Source organism: Balearica regulorum, chromosome 10 (genome assembly GCF_011004875.1).
Source record: "Balearica regulorum gibbericeps isolate bBalReg1 chromosome 10, bBalReg1.pri, whole genome shotgun sequence".
Taxonomy (NCBI): domain Eukaryota; kingdom Metazoa; phylum Chordata; class Aves; order Gruiformes; family Gruidae; genus Balearica; species Balearica regulorum.
In genome coordinates, this window is record NC_046193.1 from 24574130 (window position 1) to 24590723 (window position 16594).

At 39.8% G+C, this 16594-nt stretch overlaps 1 protein-coding gene across 9 annotated transcripts in view; it reads right to left on the bottom strand.

The window, feature by feature from the left end:
• The window catches only part of NR2C2 (nuclear receptor subfamily 2 group C member 2), a 46244-nt gene extending 36744 nt beyond the window's left edge, over window positions 1-9500 (bottom strand). For 4 of the 9 annotated variants that reach the window (XR_012837086.1, XM_075762578.1, XM_075762579.1 and 1 more), the window contains exons 1-2: window positions 9174-9500; window positions 5838-5921 (exon numbers count right to left, since the gene is read on the bottom strand). Coding sequence is in view for 4 of the 9 variants with exons in the window: in XM_075762578.1 (XP_075618693.1) it covers window positions 5838-5897 (60 nt within the window). In the remaining 5 variants the exon portion in view is untranslated. Of the gene's footprint in view, window positions 1-4472; window positions 4573-5837; window positions 5922-8817; window positions 9012-9173 lie in introns of those variants that run through there. The other 5 variants (XM_075762572.1, XM_075762575.1, XM_075762570.1 and 2 more) reach the window with 5 other exon arrangements.
• Between the last annotated feature and the right edge of the window lie 7094 nt (window positions 9501-16594).

Below are 16594 nucleotides of genomic sequence, written 5' to 3' on the forward strand. Positions count from 1 at the left end.
TATTAAAGTTATGGTATATGAAGTTTTGGGAAAAATTACCATGTACTTGACAAGTTTTACAACAGTAAACTTGAATGCACTGGGATTCCATTACAAAGCCTTATGCAACAAATGCATGATTTAGGTGTCTTTAAGTAGCACTGGTATTTTATTTTAACTTCAAGGACTCCTAATCTTAGCACAGAAATGTGCTTGCTATTGAAATTAGGCTCTTTACTTGAAACACACAATTTTTACTTGAAAACACAATTATCTATTGCACAACTACTGTAACTACAGAAGTATATGGGTACAATGTAAATGTTAGGTCAACTAATTGTGATCTAGTGTGGGGGAAAGTATTATACCTAAAACTTGAGAAAATCCAGTGAAATTTTAGTTGGATTTTCCTTGTGCTTATTATCTGACACCACACTTCATAACCTTGTCACTCTTGGCTTTTATTTGTCCAATTCATTCAGGAAAGACATTTATGATACCTGATTAGCAGCTGTCTTTCCTGAGACAAAAACCAAATCCTGAATATAACAGCACTTTGTCACTACATAACCCTCTGTTCAGAAGTAGACATTCCAATTCTAATGTTTGGAATAGCTGTATTGCAAAGAGAAGGCAAATCCTTGTAACGCTTAAGCAGAAGTGATACAAAAACACACAGTAAGAAAACAAAGACTAAAATTTGCTTGTTTTCTGAATCAAAAGACAAGCTAGAAAAGTAATCAAAATTTGAAATAAAATACAAAACCTATCAACTATATCAACTATAGTGTACTAATGTAGTTAGTACATTAGTAGTTTTCAGATTCAGAGCACTAACCAATCCTGTCTGGTACAGACTGAAAACATTTCATGCTTAACTACTGTGTGATTTCCTTAAAAGTCCATGAGGATGCAACTGATACTTTCATTTTAGCACTCACATTGCAAACATTAGTTATATGTAGGCACACTGGGAGAACAAAACAATTTCATGAAGCATGCCAAGTGCACTTCTGGTATACCACTGCAAGAGGGAAGCTGAAGACAAGCGGCATAGCACAGAGAATTGCCTGCTCTGTGTCTGCCCACTGGTAGAGGACTGCATTTGTGTGGGCTCTCAAACCAACAAGTATCACTAGCAATAATTTCATATGCTGAAGTGTATATAAATTAATTAATAATGACATGCATTAAATGACACAGAGGATCCACACAAAGCTCAAGAAATATAAAAATACACTTAGAAGCATACATATCTACTGTCCTGCCTTTTTTGTCATTAAACTAAAAACAAGTATTTGGCATTTTGAAGGCTGACGAAATCAAATTTGGCTTTTTCTGTTTCATTTATTCAACATTTTGTCATTTTATATACATAAAAATCTATTTATATAAAATTGTATATCTATAGTTATTTTTTCCTAGGGTTTTTTTTAGTAGTTCACTTTAATTCTGCATTTTAGTTGCAATCATATTATATTAAATTTCCAATATATAGGTATATAAAAAATATATACATGTATATATAAAATTGGAGTTTGAAGCTAAGCTTCTCTAGACATTTCATTATTTTTATGTCCTTTGAAATAAATAAAGTTTCTTCATAGCCATATAGTCAAGTCACATACTAATTTACTAAACTAGCCCATAGTGTACGTATACATCTATGTGCATAGGTATGTTTGTATGAGCATAACTATATATCCGATAAATTTCTGTACTTACTAATCAAAATTTCAATACTTTCAATACTTTTATAGCTTATTTCCCCAGTACCACATTGATGATGAAAGGAGCATTTAAGAAATATACTGAAGGAATAATCAATCAGTTACACAGTGGAGGAATTTTTAAAGCCTCTAAGCTTCTCTAACTGAAGTAGACCATTTCCTATATTCATGCCACTAAAAGCCAAAGTAATTGTATTGCTTGAATACACGGGTCAGTTCTCAGTGAGCATAAACCAATTTCAGAGATATTAGTAGTATTATAGAAAAGATAATAGAAATTAAAGTAAGGCATAGTTAAGCAATCATAGACCAAATGCATCCAGAAATTTAAACTATTCTTACAATTTTTCTCTCATAAAAGTTAAAGAATTTCAATGAAAATATAGTACTAAGTTTTACACCACAAAAAAATGCTACGTATCAAATCAGAAAGACTTATTTTGCTATACATATTTTTCCTAATTAACTTATTTAGCTATGAAATTAATAATAGGCTTTTATGAAAAATGTATGTATTGCCTGGAAATGTCCAAATATATTTATTTCACAGATGTAAGATATATCTAAAAATTGTTTCAGTGATAGTCTTTGGCATTAACTGTCCTGACCACTTGGGCCCTTTGTAGAACAGCAGATAAAATTCAGATCCATCACAGAAGAACTCATCTGTAGTTTAACTGCCCTAACAGGATGCTGGTGTGAGATCTTGTATGAGACATATGAAGGCAACAGTCATGGAAGAAGCTGCAATTCTTGCCATATCTGCATCCTAAACAAAAATCACAGACTATGTCTTACAAATACAAAATTTCTTCACCGAAAGGGTTATCAGTCACTGGAACAGGCTGCCCAAGGAAGTGGTTGAGTCACCATCCCTGGAGGTATTTAAAACATGTGTAGATGTGGTGCTTAGGGACGTGGTTTAGAGGCTGGACTGGCAGTGGTAGGTTGGACCCAATGATCTTCAAGGTCTTTTCCAACCAAAATGATTCTATAACACCTCAGTACCTATATTACACAAGCAGCTAAACTACATCTGGTAACATTCTTGAATTCAGAAGCTGCCAAATTGCATAAGCCATGTAGGATCTCATTATTCCAATATGCACTTTGTGTGAGATACCTCTCAGGCTGACAGTATGTCTAGGTTTTATGCAATTAACAGTAACTTGAGAAAAGCTATATTTGAACTAAAAATTGTTTGAGAAGACTCAGCATCAAAACTCCACGTTGAAAATTCATGCAGAAGTGAGAAAATGGCCAATGATAATAAAAAAATATTAAGCATAAATGGCCTTATGTTACACATCATTAATTGTTATTAACAAAGCAAAACTTAATCCATTGGAACAGCAGTGTTTCTGCTCTCCCCTATCAACACACTGTGCTTCATCTGGACTTTAAATTGATGAATGCTGATGTAATGTGTCAGAGGTACTTTCTGTGACAAAGATATCCAGTATTTCTTCAGTCCCGTGGCAAAACATACTTTCAGAAAGGCCCAATGTTTTGATAGATTCTTACCAGGGCACTGAGGATATCAAAAGCAACTGAAATTCTCCAGCAATGCAACTGGCTTAAACAAGATCCCAGTAAGCACAGGGCTCAATAGAGTCATCTCCTGTGACTCTCTCCCTGTAGCCTCTGACAGAGAAAAAGGATGCACTGGGAATAGTTTGTGGCTGTCATGGAACTGGAAGGATACAGTTTTAGGAACTACTAAAAGTTCTTCCTGGTCACATCAGAGCTGATGTTGGAAAGAAGAAATGGCCCTTACTTCTCCCCACAGTAACAGTTCTGTTTAAAAACTCCGCATTAAAACCTAAGGCACTGCACAGGGAATAAATCTCCACTTCATAACCATAGCTGCTCTCTGTTCTCCGATCTCTTGAACTGTAAGTAAAGGCAACTGCAGACACTAAAAATGGAACGCTCGCACCCAATCTGTTCAGAAATAAGCAGCTGGAAAAATGCAACAAGCAACACTGCTATAAAGCAGAAGCAAGCAACAGCAGTGAAACCATTTGAAACCATTACAAGGACAATTTTACAAAGTCCTAAAAATAGAATAAGTACAAAAATACATTCAATACTGGAGTCCACTCATTAACTTCTGTGATACACTCACAGTTTCATGGAAAACACACCTGATGAACTATTGCTCAAGAAATAAAAACAACATATGGCCTACTTGCATGGCAGTCTGATTTGGTGCTTGGCATCATACATAGCTCTCAATAAACCCATCACTACGTATGTGGCAAGTATGTTGAAAAAATTATGCAGATACAGCTAAACTCGCCAATATTTGCATTAAGTTGTCCTGTTTGTAATTTGTCTCTCATAATTCATAACTCAAAATTCAGTGCATGATTCATGACTCTTTCTCTCCTTCCATTTAATTTTCATCAATAAAAAATAGGACATTCTGAAAAAGCCTCTCATTTTTTAAGGCCAGTGCCAAGTTTCATGTTACATTTTCTCTGAGAAACAGTAAGTACAAATATAGAATTTTAGCATACTTCAAGAAAACTAGTAATGTATTCACCTGTATTAAAAACTGTATCTGACTGAAGACACAAATAGCAGGCAGCCAGCCATTCATAAAGAAATAACATTAACATGGTCATAGCATTACTTAGTTCTTAATGAAATAATGCTGCTTATAATGGTTTTTCCATGAACAAAGTTTTCATGGTGTGGACAGGCATATAATTTAAGGAGTTGAATACTATAAAGAGATGAAGCCCTCTATTTACCCACCGGCCAAGAAGAAATCACAGAGCTTCATACACTCTTGAGATGGAGCGATCTCTCCAGTGGCAAGATACAACCATCACACTATGTTACCACGGTGCATTTCCTGCACGAGGAATTACAAATGTCACATATTTTATGTGCCTTAGATGTGATTACAGCACTCAAGTTCTACCAAAATAGTATAAGGTTTGCCAGTATTTCCATTACAGGTTTTTATTTCCAAGTTTGTTTGGAAGTGCTTTTTAAAAAATGCAGCTTGCCAAATTGATACCTGGTATAGCAAAAATTCCCTTGTCAGTTTTCAATGTGAAATTCTAGAGTTTTTTAAAACTATTCCTTAGATGTTATTTCCAGGATACTCAGTAGGCCATTTTCCACACTATTTAAAAAGAACCAAATTTTTTTAGAAAAAAATTGCTCTAAGTAGGTAATCTCCAATCCATTTCTGAAAACACGACACACATATTTCCTTCATGTACAGAGCTTCTTCTTGAACTAAAAGTATTTTTTTAATAACCAGGTGTAATCTTAGTTCAATAGGTCAAAAAAAAAACCCCAAACTGATGTCTGAAAAGTGGCTTTGACTACAGAGGTCTCTCAGCCTACTTGCCCTTCGTTATTTATTAAACCCCTTAAGTAATCACATGATAAATCATAGTAAATTTGAGGATATTAAATCAAATAATTTTAAATAGACAAGAATTCTAGCCTTTTTGACTGAAGTTTGCATACTGAAGGAGGTAAATAGGCTATTTTCTATGGCCATGGTCACATGCAGTTTCAGTGTTTACGAGTTGATTTAGACATTTTAGCTGTGGAGCATCCAAGCTTCAGTGAATATACATCAAAACAGGACACCACTTAATATCACTTTAAGCAGATTTTGTGCTCTTTTTCTCATACGTGTAGGCAGAAAATATAAAGCCTGATTTAAATTAATCAGTCTACTGTAAATTTAATATAGTTCATAAGTAAAACAGGTAACTTCAAACTCTGTTTTGGATTTAGATGACAACTCAAGAGATGAGCAGAAACCTTTCATGTCCAAAATGGTCAAGCTTATGATCAAATTACCTGATTTTTTTAAATTAATTTTTTAAACAATGCATAATACAGCCAAGTTTCTCTATAGTTCATGGTGAATTTCGTACTTGCATTTCTAGTATGGGGGCCACCAGAATGAAGTAAGGTAAACAAACCACATATTAATTGCACTTGTTTCTTGTTTGTCCTCAAGTGTAAAGCAATACTGTTCTATAAAGATTTTCTATTTCATTTGTGCTTAACTGTAAACAGCAAGGACTCCCTAATATGTTTTTCATTTCCAAAGCTCATATACCAACTGTTGTGATATCATCTGTCACTCACCTCAGCCACCTGCTGAGTCTCCACTACCTGCTGAGCCAGCACCTCCATATTGGTTGCCATGGTGAAGCAAGATCATTAGAGAACCTGTTTGAAAAGATGCCAGGAATTTCCATCAGGCACAAAAGTTAGGGGTTTTTTCTTATTATTAAAGAAAGCTCTTATATGACTTTTTGATAATTTACAATACTGTTTGATGTATCTGACAAATAAGAAAATATAGCATGGATACATGTATGTGCACATATATATACATATATGTACAGTACATGCATACTGGAACCATACTCTTCAAAAAGCTAAGACACAGTTATTATTTTACTTTATAAAGCCTCTAATATACTATTTTTACTCTATTTTTTTCAGCTGCAAAGAAGAGATGTTAATTTCATAAATTAGAAAGGACTAATTTGAGCATCAACTACTGATGCAGTTTGCAGAATTCACAGATCTCTAAGGCTCTTTCCTCAACTCAAGAGGAGAGAAACCTTACAGTTGAACTGCTTCTACATTATATGCCGAACAAGGAAACAGCAAGAATGCTGTTTTGAGCAAATTTTTATCGAGTCATTCTGTCAAACTGCCATGTCCATCCATATTCTTATGGTAATCTTGCACAATAAATTGTCAGATCTAAAATGTATTTTCTATTATCTATTTTTTTTACTGTAATGTGAAAGCATTATCACTCTGAAGAGAAAATACTGCAGAATTGTTTTATCCTATTGTGACTGACTGTATCTTCAACTTCACACTCTTCAGGGTTTAAAAAAAAAAGAAAAAGAAAAAGTGAATAGGAAAAGGAAGAAACAAGAAAAAATACTTCTAATACATTTTTAATGATCATTATAGGGCTGCATGTCTCCAAGGGTAAATTTAATTAAGATTGCAAATTCACATATTCAGTTTTTAATTGTGACTTGCTCATTACAGAGCCAGAGTTCTGATTTTGACCCAGGTGTGGGTAATGAAAAGGCATTCCTGAATGCTGGCCCATTTGATATTTTATTGAAAACCTTCTGTTGGTACTTGCAAAGCAATCATTTCACATAAAATTAAAACATACTAAGAACAATATAAAAATATGTAACAGAAAAAGACATGCATCTCTAACACCAACACCCCCCATTCAAATGCAACTTCTACAAAGCTAATGTTGAAAATGTCAAAATTCATTAAGTTAGAAAGATTAAATCACATTGTGTTCAATTAAATGTGAAAATTGTTTTGTATATGTCAATGGAAGACTCTTCATAACAATGCACAAATTTGAGACATTCCCTATGAGAATATTTATGCTAGTTTCTCATACAGCTTGTCATTTTTATTCACGTGTTCAACTTGCATAGTAAGCTTATGAACCATTTCCACCAGACCCATTTGATACTGCAGCTTATGGATGGTTTCTCAGTTGTTCATTAATTCCTTTTCAGTGTTTTGTTTTATTTTAAATTATTTTTTATGTTCAGCAAGGAAGATAACCATATGCTCATAACATGCTGTTTTCTCAATGCTTTAAGATGAAGGAAGCCCTGAGGATGAGATATTTTGTTCATAAGAATGCCTTTCTAAGACCCAATGAAGTCTTTGCTGTGGTATGGCTCTGACAGATTTTCTGCTGGTGGTGTTATCCACAAAGGTTTTTTGTACTTTCAACCTTCCAAAAACAGCAGTAAGCTGAGGCTATCTGATCAAATCCAATTGGAAGCACAGAGACCACACAAAGCCACGCCAAATAAGCTTGTTAATGGTGTTGACTCCCAGAACATGACACAAGGCAAAAATCAGCTTCCTAGCAACATTCCTGAGCAGCAGAGTTCATAAGGAAAAAAAAATATCCCCAAAACAAACTAACAAAAAAGGTGGAACTTAAAAACTACAAGGATGTACCTGCAGCACCAGGAAAATAATGTAATGGGGTGGTAGCCAACTCAGTACATGTAGATACGCCGCTGTCCAAAATATGGCATAAACCCATTAATGTCTCCCTAAGTTGTAGTGAAATCTCAGAATAAAGTCATACACGCCATTTGAGGTATTCTATGGGTATGGCCCTACTAAGATGACGTGGCAAAAGGCCGAATTCAAACTTATCGAAATTTGTTCCTTTGTCTTAAGGAAACACGGTTCTTCACGCTGCATGTTTGACTCAGCTACATCGAGGAGCAGGCCACTACGTTTCTCATCAGGAGTCTGGAGGACACAGGAAAGGCAGGGCTCGCAGGTTAGACTCTGCCAGGTACCTCTGTTACAATGTCACCGTGCCAGGAAGCCGGCCGGAATCCTTGCAACAGTTGACACGACTGAAAATAAGGAGGTCAGAGCCATGGACAGGAACAGCTCCAACGCCTCAGACCCGCCTGGGTCGCGCCGAACCCGACAGCAGCCTGCTTCCCGCTGCCTCGCCGCCTGCCCCCATTGGCTACGGCGCGCTTCGCAGCCCGCCACTGAAGAGCATGCAGGCAGCTGGCCCCGCGCGCCATGAAACCACACCCCCCCACCTTCCGTTCCAACCAGTGACGTCATCAAAGAGGCAACACTCCCACACACGTCACCGATTGGCTGAGGGAACCGCCTGTAAGGCCGGTGGCCCCGCCTCTCGAGCAAGAGGGAAAACACTCGAGGGACGCTACTAAGCACAAGATGGCGGCGCTGGCGGGCGGCCAACTCCCAGGCGGGGCTGCCGCCGCCGCCATTAGGTCCCCTCCCCCTCCCCTCCGGTACATCCTTATGTCAGGCTATGAGAGGCCCGGGCATGGCAGTAGGGAAGCGGCCGGTAAGATGGCGGCGGTCTCAGCCCCGTATGCAAAGTACCCGCCGCCCCCTCCCCTCCGCCCTCCCGGTGGCAAAGGTAAAAGGGTCGGGTTCAAGCCGCCGCCTCCGCCCGCTCAGACTCCATCTTCTCTCTCTGTGTCCGTGTCCCGAGCTCGTCATCGCCGCGACCATCGCCCCTGCGACCCCCCGGACAGCAGACTGCTCTCACCGAGACCGGACCGGCTCCGACCTCAGGCGGCCCACATTCCAGCCCAGCGGCTCCGCAACGGGACTCCCGCACCGGATCAACCCAGCACCTCACAATGGTGTTCTCTCTCTCTCTCTCTCTCTGCCTCCAGGAGCTGTAGGCCAGCCTTGCAGCACGTCTGGTTCTCGCTTACCAGCAAAACACCGGAGCCTTGAAATCCCCCCTCCCCTTAAACCGAGCGTTACCCCTCCCCTTTGCCGCTCGCGGGGGTGTCCCGAACAGGGCCCCGATGCCACCTCCCCGCGCCCCCTCCCTCTTCCTGGCCCCAACGAAAGAAACCCAACCGGGCCGCCTCAATTTTAAAAAACGATTTTTACCTCAAGAATTGGCGCCAAACGTGCCCTGGCGGTGACCCTGACCCGGGCCCAGGCGGGCCGGTGTTGGGTGACGGTGCCCAGCAGCGGCCCTCCCTCCCCCCGTGAGGGCGGCGGCGGTGGTGAGGGGTCTAACGGGGTCCGCGGAGGGGAAGGGGGGGGCCGGGTCTGTATTACGGGGCCGCGCGGGGGGTGGGGTGGGGTGGTGTTTTGTTTTGTGTGCCGTGCCCCTGTGAAAGGTCAGAGTTCGTGACCCCGCCCGCCGCCGCCGCCGCCGCCCGAGCGCGTTTCCCCGCTTCCTCTTCCCAGCGCCAGGCCGGCCGCGGCCCCCTCCATCCCCCTCGCGGGGCGGGGCTGGGGACGGCGGCGGGGGAGGGGCTACCTGAGCCGCTCCGAGCCTTCGCGCCAACGCTCCGGCGGGCAGCGCGCGTTGCGCGCCAGCTCTGTCCGCTGCGGCCGCGTCCCCCGCACACGTGGGAGGCCCGTGCTGGGCTCTTGTTGCGCCCCGGCGGGAGAGGCCGCGGGGCGGGCACCTGAACCTGGAAGATCCCTGCCCTTGCTCCAGGAAGCCGCGAGGGGAAGATACTGCCCCTGTTCAAAGACAGTCCTTTGTAACCCTGTGTTGGGAGGCTCCTCCGTAGCCTGCAGCTTGAGTTAATTGGTTGGAGGTGGTTATTGTGTGCGCAGATGGGTGTTGATGCTCCACGTACGTCTTGGTTCTTGCTTAAGATGCAGAGTCAAAGGTAGGCTTGCAGTTGATGCTGGCTTTCACAAAGGCTACTGCCTGACTGTCCTGAGCTTTTCTTTCATTACTGTAAAGTCGGTGTTGTTGATTAGGGCTCTCCCAGTGGAGCTGGCTGTAAGCGAGGCTTGTTCTGCCTCCAGATGTGTGATTGTAGACAGCCACGTTTGAGTGCAGCTGAGGTGGTTTACGAGCTTCCCACCTTTCAGTGCTTGTCATCTCTTTCTGAGGTTATTGTTTGTTGACCCCTGACCCTGGTTTGCTGTTATAACTGTGTGTAGCTATTTCTTCCTTCTCAAAATGATCTTAGTACTTCTAGTAAGTTTCTCTTAAGTCTGGTAATTTTGACATACCGTGGTTTGCTGTTACAACTGTGTGTAGCTATTTCTTCCTTCTCAAAATGATCTTAGTACTTCTAGTAAGTTTCTCTTAAGTCTGGTAATTTTGACACAAGCTAACTTAAGGAGTGGTTGGATGACCAACCGACCACAATAAAACTGGAAGATGTGAAGTGATAGTAACTCCTGAAAAGAAATGTATGGAAGAGATAGCAGCTGAAGGCAATAATCACTTAAGCAGGAGGTGCTGTTGTCTGAATAGTTACACAGTCAGCACCCTGATATTTATTGTTGTTGGGAGTTGTTTTGGTGGTTTGTTGTTTTGGGGGAGTTTTTTTGAACTGGCTATTTGGGTTAAGGATATGAGAAATGAAGAACTATGCCTGACTTACTGTCACAAAATTTGAGTTAATAATATTAAAGCACATGATGTACAGATGTGTTTGCAACGCATAAATAAAGGAAAATGTTTCAAAAAATGTCTTGGGTGTTTGTTCACTACTGTAATGTTAAATATATTAATATTATCATTATATAATCATTATATAAATAATGAAAAATTTTCAAATTCTCAAAATATAGACATGCAGGTACCTTCAAATGCAGATCTTTTTTTTTTTTAACTTCATAAAATGTACTATTAAAGTGTAAATACATTTTTTTGTAACACAGATACCTTTAAGGATTTTTCAAAATAATAGCCTGTAGAAGTAGGTTAGATGTTAGGGTAGGAATGTGGTTCCCTTGTTATCAGTCAAGGATAATGACTTGTGGAGCAGCATCTACAAGCACAGCATTTTTTTAAATAGGTGATTTGGCAAAAAAGCCCAACTTTTGTAAAGTTAAATAAACTACAGGAATAAAGTTTGGCTTTAAACTGTGAGGTGTGCATCTGTTGGGTCATGGTTGTAAGCAAATTTAAACTGAATCTTTAGTTTTGTCCTTTATTTGCTATCCTAAAATGTTTTCATCAGAATCATAATCAATTTTTATCTTTGAGTTATTTGTGTCACACCAGCTGTGTTCATGGTTAGGTAGAAAAGTATTTCAATTTTGTGGTCAGAGAATTCTCTGACAATACCTAGTATTTCTTGCCAATGGTTATTTTCAGTTGTGCACTCTTCAGTGATAGATTGTCGCTTGCTGTATAAAGCAGAGGAGAATCCCACCATGAATAAAGAAGCTTTTGGTTTCTAGAGTTATCTTTATGAGCAGGAATGACAATATATAGAATGGTGAAGAAGTAGGCTAGGATGGTTTCAATTAAATTTCTGCTTTATATAGAAATCTTTATAGTGATGATTACGTTGAGGTCTTCAGGGAAATAGTGTGTTATTTTTCCTTGATAATAAAAAGTTTAAATTAATTTGCTTCTGCTCACTAGCAAATTCTCTTACCTGCACCTCTTAAAAGGGAGGTCCAGCATTTCTGTAGCTTTTGACTGCTAACCTGTTCCTTTCTACTTTTCAAATCTCTGGCTATGAGTATTTGGAGTGGACTGAAATTTTGAGCTTTTCAGTTGATGCATAGAGTGAGCCAGGACTTTTCAAGGACTCTCAATAACAACTTTCCTAGGTGTTTGTCTTTTGGCATTTGTTCACTTTTCTGTAGTAGTAGTTCTGTAATTGCTTACTGGATAGGTCATTTTCCCACAATAAGTCTTCTCAACCCTTTTCACTACGCCATGTTTAGAAATGTGCAAGAGTGTGCTTGGGGGGGGGTGCACCATGTTTTCTGTTTTTAATTGGCTTTGGCAAAGGTGTATTAGCACAAAAAAGCTTTGTCAGTGGTTTTAGTGCATGAGAGAATTTACCAATTGGCTTAGAACTGATAAATTAGAGGGATAGACTCTATAGTGCAGCTTATTTACTGGTTTGCTCACCTCCATCTATTCTGTCTTACAGTCATATTGTAACCTCTTTTGACATAGGTTGTTTTTCTTCTGGTTTTATGTATTGAAAACTAATGTGATTCTGTACTCTGGGGCTCATAGGCATTGCAGTAATAACCTTGTATACCCTGTGCCCTTCTGCTGTATGACAGGTGGCCTAGCTAGGAAGGTTGCCTCTCTTGCCTCTTTAAGTACTGCTGTTATTTCTTGGCCTTTTAAGGTGGTGTGCCCCAAGTGTTGTGCTTAAGAATGTACCTCTGACTTGTCACTACTTTTTTTTTATATGAACAGAATTCTCATTAAAGTAAGTTTGAGATTTGTCTGAGGAAAGATGGGAAATACGAGCATGTATATCTGAAGGCCCTACAAGTCCTGTCAAAGATTCTTATGTAAACCCAGACAATTAAAGATCTGCAATATCCTTTTGATACGTATTAATAATCTTTGGTAGCTCAAGGGAAGATGAAAACACTTGCTTCTATAAACTGGTATTTTGGTTTCTGAAGGATTTTCTTGATAATACAGTATATATTGGCAACCAAGTCTATGTGTACTTTTGAAAGGGTTGCTGTGGCATAATGAGAGTAGGAGAACAGGAAAAGACTAAAGCAGGTGTGTGCTGATGATAATTTCCAAGCATGTTACTTATTCACTCTGTTGGATGTGTACCTGAGTGTACAGCCTGCTTCAGCAGAGTTTTGTGCATTGTGAGAATTTTGCTATGGGAGGACATTGCACTAAAGGTTTCTTGCTTTGGAGCCTAACTGATCTAGTGGTCAAGAGAAAGGATGTTTTTGTCTGTTTACATCATTGTGCTTTTAGGCATATAGATTTTATTTCTTTGATAAAGCCTAAGGTCTGAGATACAGTGGTCTAGTCTTGTAAAACAAAACTCTATATAGTTTTGAATGTTGCCAATGACTGAATCAGTTACTGCCTTTGCTGGAAGGCAACATATACAGAAATGCATTAAAGGTATATTTTTCCTCTATTTGAGTATTGGAAATGAAAATGCAGTAATGAGAATTGTATATCCTATTGAGCAAAGCCTACAGATACTCCATTGAATGTTTTGTACAGTAATTTGAAAATAAACCAAATAAGATTGCTTAGTGTTATCTTGCAAAAATGTTCCAAGATATACATTGATAGTTGTGAGGATTTGGGGTGCAAGGATTGATCATAAGTTAGAAATACATGCAGCAAAGAAAAGACTACTGGCAGCAAAGAAAAGAATTAAATATATGTACCATACAGTGGTGAGTTGACTTTGGGCTGCAGCCAGATGCTGACCCAGCCGCTCACTTCCCCCTCCTTAACAGGACAGGGGAAGAAAATAGGATGAGAAAGCTCATAGGTCAAGATAAAGACAGAGACAGCACTTGCTAGTTACTGTTACAGGCAAAACAGACTTGACTTGGAGAAAATTAATGTAACTGATTGCCAGTTAAAATGATTTGGATGGTGAGAAAGCCAAAAATTAAAACACTACCTTCCCCTGCTGACCCTTTCTGCCGGGCCCAATTTCACTCCTTCCCTAATGACTCTTCTGCCTTCCCCCTCCCCTTCAGCCCTCAGGGCAGCGCATGGGGGGGATGGAGGGTTCCACTCAGTACACACCAGCACCCCTCTGCCTCTTCTTCCTCCTCACACTTTTCCCCTGCTCCAGCATGGGCTCCTCTCCACAGGCTGTGGTTCCTGTCAGGAGCGTGGGCTGCGCTGTGGGCTCCTCTCCACAGGCCACAGCGTGGGCTCCTCTCCACAGGCCGTAGTTCCTGTCAGGGAGCATTCAACTACTCCCAGCCATAGTTTGGAAAGGATTTTCATGGTCGTCTCTTTCAAACTCTTCTGCTGATAACAAGGACCTTTTAGCGGGATAGTTGCTTTAGAAGAAAAAATGCTTTACAAAGCTGCCGTACAAGAAGAGGAGGGAAAAGACCCTGTGGAAATTGTTCCTCGCCCAGCAGAACAGATTGAATTCACCATAGACTAGAGGTGAGATGGGAGATGTGCACGCTTACAGGGAGGGAAGGATGTTTTAGATGTGGAAGGAGAGAACATTGCAATACAAAGGTGGGTTGTAAGAGTACCTATGGCACAGACCAAAAACCCTCTCTCTGGTTGTGGTGGTGGTGTTAGCAGTAAAAGTACATAATTGACTAAGGGGGGGGGGACGTCAAAAGTCAGGGCAGGCCAAGAAGTACAAAACAAAAAGAGGATTTAAGGTTATTCATGTGTTTTACGCATTTGGGATTGACAGTATTGTAGAGTTCTGTTGATTATTTTTTTTAATTTGTTATTTCAGGTGCTTAAAATTTTCATAGAATTTTCCCGCAACTTTTGAAGTAAATGTTAAGAGCAAAGCTGCTATCTAACATGAAGGAATTCAACAGTTATAAGTGACTAGGAGGTTATAACAGTATAAACTGTTTGGTCTTGTTAATGCTGCATTCAACTTTAATCTCACTTTTAAGTGTTAGTAGGTGATTTTTGAAGTATGAGGCCTTGTGCCTTGTGTTCAGGTTTGTACATGGCTGGGCAGTGCTGAGGGAAGCTAGTGAACTCCATCTTGTGGGGTTTTTGCCCTCATATATTTCTGTAGTTGTCTCTTAGCAAAAGCAAGCTTGCTATCTGCTCTAGGCTTTGTCAACTGCAGAAAAATCTCACTTCAACATGAGTTCTGAATAGTTTTATTGGTTTATTTGGAAATGTAGTTATTTAGCTAATGACATGCTGGCTTGTTCTGGAAAGAGGGAAGAGTGATTCCTTGCACTCACGATGCTCTGGTGGTATTCAGAATTAAAAATTTTTTAAAAAAGCGTCTATATCTAGTATGTTATATGCTATTTGCTGTTATCTCCAGAATGTGCTAGGACAAAGATGCAATGCTATCTGGGTAAAATCTGTGGCATTTGCCTTTGAACTTCTGTCTAGCAAACCTGTGAGCCTAAGTGCAGTCAGAGTTAGTTTAAAGTAATAGAGGACACACTGTCCAGTGAGACAGCATGCTACAAGGATATTGAGAACACAATGACTGCCCTCCATCCTGAAATGCCATGTTTATAGTGTCACTGGACTTGCTTATTCTTCAGGAGCTTGGGTAGCAGTTGCTGTTTTCCACCATCTAATTGACAACATCAGAGCTCACCTGATCTCTTTGTCTTGTGCACCAAGCCGTTTGATGACCCTCCTTTTGGTACTGAGGTCATTGCATAGTTGATACTTCGTGCATGTTCAGACATGTATGTGGCCATGATCTTTTTATCTGATACCAGGTTATAGCCTTGTGAAAAGTACAAGTGGACTGACCTTTTTACAAATAGAGTTTGTCATTTAAAGATATTTGAGACAAAGGCAGGCAATTATGTGGTAGAGCGAAGCTTTATTTCATTCTAATGAACATGCACGGCTGATTCAAGATTTCTGAGGCAAAATACAAATTCATGACAATCCAAAGTTGGATTAAGGTTTCCTTTAATGTGGTTAAATGCTTTCAGAATTACTCTTTCTCACCACTGTGGCAAACAATATATCAATGGGCACTGAAATGGAATGTTAGGAATCTGAACCAAGCGTTGTGAAAGCCGATGGATTTAGCAGACTTTGTATATTGGGGTTTTTTTTTTTTCCCCTGATTTACATCATCTTGTATTAATGACTGGATTTTTTTTTTTTTTGAGATCTTGCTCAGCAGTTCCACACTGATTGGAGCTCTGTTCGGCTTGCCAGCATGCTGCAGTTGTTTTTTTGGGCAGATCAGAAAGGCAAAAAATTCTAGAAGACATGCAGGAATATGGAAAGTATCATGTACCTGGCACCTCGGTGTAGTCTGGGAAAGTGTATGGTTCAGATCCAGGTGAAGTCTAGTGGCTGTGTAGAATTCCTGTACTTATTTTGTTGTGCACTCTGCTGCTCATGAGAATTGTATTTCTGATTGTAGGAGATAAAACTTGTTGATCCAAGAAATCATTGGTGTTTTATCATGTAGTACAGTGAAGTGCTTTGAAGTGAATTTTTGCAGAAAATAAGCTAGAAGGAGTTTTTCATTTTAATAAATTTCATATAGAGAAATTTAATTTTTATTCATTAATATTTGTAAAAAGCAGTTTTAAGAACAATATGCAACTGCTATACATTGAAGACTGTGAAAAGCAAGAGCAGTGCAAAATCCTAACGCTGCCCCAAAATTCACCTGAAGTGATCTCTCAATATGACATAGTCAGTTATTACTACAGGACCTGACTGCTCTCTAAGAACTGTCAGTATGGACAGAAAGTAATTCCACTTTTTGTGGTGCTTTCTTGAAGATCACATTTGTCTGCTGGCAAGCACTACAGTTAATAATGAGGCATATAGCATGTGAAATGAAAATATAGACAACTATGGTTTAAACTGTCCTCCAGTTTCTCTTAACTTAGAGGAGTGAGGAAAGGATATAAAAATGTAGTACTAC